This window comes from Phaethon lepturus, unplaced genomic scaffold (genome assembly GCF_000687285.1).
Source record: "Phaethon lepturus isolate BGI_N335 unplaced genomic scaffold, ASM68728v1 scaffold34880, whole genome shotgun sequence".
NCBI lineage: Eukaryota > Metazoa > Chordata > Aves > Phaethontiformes > Phaethontidae > Phaethon > Phaethon lepturus.
The window spans coordinates 1-2,941 of record NW_010510422.1 but is presented as its reverse complement, the minus strand read 5'-3'; the positions used below and the strand labels follow the sequence as shown (position 1 = coordinate 2,941).

At 61.0% G+C, this 2,941-nt stretch overlaps 1 protein-coding gene across 1 annotated transcript; it reads left to right on the top strand.

Moving 5' to 3' along the window:
• Positions 1-28: 28 nt before the first annotated feature.
• Positions 29-2,749, top strand: ADCY3 (adenylate cyclase 3; the record flags this gene model as incomplete). The annotated part of the gene is made up of 9 exons (XM_010296973.1): positions 29-208; positions 263-350; positions 461-577; positions 830-1,089; positions 1,189-1,270; positions 1,727-1,885; positions 2,163-2,309; positions 2,440-2,559; positions 2,623-2,749. Coding segments are annotated over 9 exons (1,280 nt in total), but the record flags the coding sequence as incomplete, so codon positions are not given.
• Between the last annotated feature and the right edge of the window lie 192 nt (positions 2,750-2,941).

The window sequence follows — 2,941 nt, the reverse complement described above, 5'->3', positions numbered from 1 at the left end:
GGGCGCTGACGGGCAGTGTCGCCGGCAGGCTGAAGGGGAAGAGCACCTTCCGCCTCTCCATGCGCTTCATCGACCCTGAAATGGAGACTCGCTACTCAGTGGAGAAGGAGAAGCAGAGCGGGGCCGCCTTCAGCTGCTCCTGCGTTGTCCTCTTCTTCACCGCCTTGGTGGTTTTTTGCAGGGAGGTGGTGGGGATGAGTAACCCCAAGCCGCACTCAGCCCTGCCAGGCTTCAAACTCATCCCCTCTTGGCCTTTTGGCAGGTTAGTGGCCAACTACGTGACCTTCGTGGTGGGGGAGATCCTGCTGCTTATCCTCACCCTCTGCTCGTTGGCTGCCATCTTCCCCCGGGTAAGAGCAGGATGGGCTCACCACTCATGGTGATGGGACACCGTGACATCCCACCACTGTGCCCGGCCTGGAGCCGGGGTGAACCCCTCCCCACCATCCTCTGCCCGCAGGTCTTCCCCAAAAAGCTCGTGGCCTTCTCCACCTGGATCGACAGGACCCGCTGGGCGCGCAACACCTGGGCCATGGCCGCCATCGTCATCGTCACCATGGCTGACATTGTGGGCATGGTGAGCCACCAGCTCGGGTGCCAACGGGGCTGAGCCTGCTCCAGCCTCCATCCATGCAGCCCATAATTGTGCACAATCCCCTGCAGGGCGATCGTTAAATCAATTAGCAGGGCTGCACTGCAGAGGGGAAATGTAGGTTGGGTTGTCCTCCTGCTCTGCAAAGCACCCTGTCCCTTTGGGTGGCCATGCAGCCCATGGAGAAGTGCACCCTGTCTCCACGTCCCCCTCCTCACCTTGCCCTCGTGCCCCCAGCTCAGCTGCTGGCAGGATCATGGCGGAACAGGCAACGGGACAGTGGGGCCACCGCAGCCGGGCGGCTGTGCGGAGCAGCCCAAGTACTACAGCTACATCGCCCTGCTGGCCTTGGTGGCCACCATCATGCTGGTGCAGGTCAGCCACATGGTCAAGCTGACCCTCATGGTGCTGATCACCGGGGCTACTGGCGCCGTCAACATCTACGCCTGGGAGCACATCTTTGACCAGTACGACCGCCGTCGCGGTCAGCAAAGCACGTAAGGGGTGGCAGGGTGGTGGGCATGGGTTGGGGGGCGTGAGTTGGGGAGTATGGCCGTGCCCACCGCCCATCCATGCCTTGCTGTCTTTGCTGGCAGGTCCTCGCTGGTCCCCTCCAAGTACTCCATGACGGCGATGATCTTCATTGTGATGCTCAGCTTCTACTACTTCTCTCGCCACGTGAGTGACTCGACCCCCCACCCCAGGGAAGCTCCCCTCCACCTCTTCACCCTCAGCCTCTGCCCTTCCTTCTTATTACTTGCAAGCTCCAAGGCAGCAGGGTTTGTCCCCAGCTGTGAACAGCATCTTCAGCTCTTCTCCAAGGAAGCCCACCCAAGGGCTCTCCAGGACCACATCAGTGCAGAGAACACCTCTGCCTCGCCCTGTGGTTAGGGGCGGGCAGCAACATGGTGGCCCCAAGGCCCGTGACTGCCCCTCTAGGGTCCCATTTGCACCTCGGAGCAGGTTTCACGTCCCCAGTTAGGGCTTCACCTTGTCCCAGAAACTTCTTCCAGGCTGTCCCCAAGCCCAGACCAGTCAGAGGTCAGGATACTCCAAGAGAGGGAGGAGATCTTCCCAGAGAGGACCCACTGGTGGGTGGGAACTGGGGGTGCAGATGTATCCCCCCACCCACAGGTGGAAAAGCTGGCCAGGACCCTCTTCCTCTGGAAGATCGACGTCCATGACCAGAAGGAGCGGGTCTATGAGATGCGGCGCTGGAACGAGGCCCTCGTCACCAACATGCTGCCCGAGCACGTGGCCCGGCACTTCCTGGGCTCCAAGAAGCGGGATGAGGTGAGTGAATACCCAGGAGAGGGTATTTGCCCCCATTCTGAGGTGGGGCGGGGGGGCATACTCCAGATCTGGAGGCTTTGCCATAGGCTCTGGCTGAGCATCTTTGGTTGGATGAAGATGACGTCTTGGCCGTGCAAGGTGAGGTTGCAGAGCACCCTCATTTTTTTCACATGCCAAGGGAAGATGGCTTCACAGGAGGGTTTGGGCTTGCTGGAGGTACTGGTGTCATGCATGGGCATGTCCCTGGCTCACGGCCACTGTCCCATCCCCACCCCAGGAGCTGTACAGCCAGTCCTACGATGAGATCGGAGTCATGTTCGCCTCCCTCCCCAACTTCGCCGACTTCTACACAGAGGAGAGCATCAACAACGGGGGCATCGAGTGCCTGCGGTTCCTCAACGAGATCATCTCCGACTTTGACGCGGTGAGTCGGGATGGAACTGGCCACAGGGATGGCATGGGGCTTGGCCAGACCTTCCCTTCCTGCCCCATCTGGGGGCAGAAGAACCTGCCATGGCCCTGAGGTGCCTGAGGGTCTCACCTCCATGGCTCAGCTCCTGGACGAACCCCAGTTCCGGTGCATCACCAAAATCAAAACCATCGGCAGCACCTACATGGCCGCTTCTGGAGTGACCCCTGATGCCAATGCCAATGGCTACAGCACCAAGGTGAGGGTTGCCATGGCGAGGGGACAGCGCGTAAGGGGTGGGCAGGCCTGACCCACGCTGCCCTTGCAGAAGGAGACCCTCTCGGATAAGGAGCGCTGGCAGCACTTGGCCGACCTGGCTGACTTTGCCTTAGCCATGAAGGTGACGCTGATGAACATCAACTACCAGTCCTTCAACAACTTCATGCTCCGCATAGGCAAGTCTGGGAGCGTGGGGCAGGGTCTGCCTCGGCGTCCCCCGTCCCTCCTTCCCCGTGAGTGGTGGGACAGCGGGCAGCACCTGTAGTTTCAGCAACTGAAGGCAGTGGGGCTGGGGGGGGACCCCATTGTCCCAACCTGTCCCTTGGGACAGACTCTCCTGCCGGCTGGGGCGTCCCATCCGGGGCAAC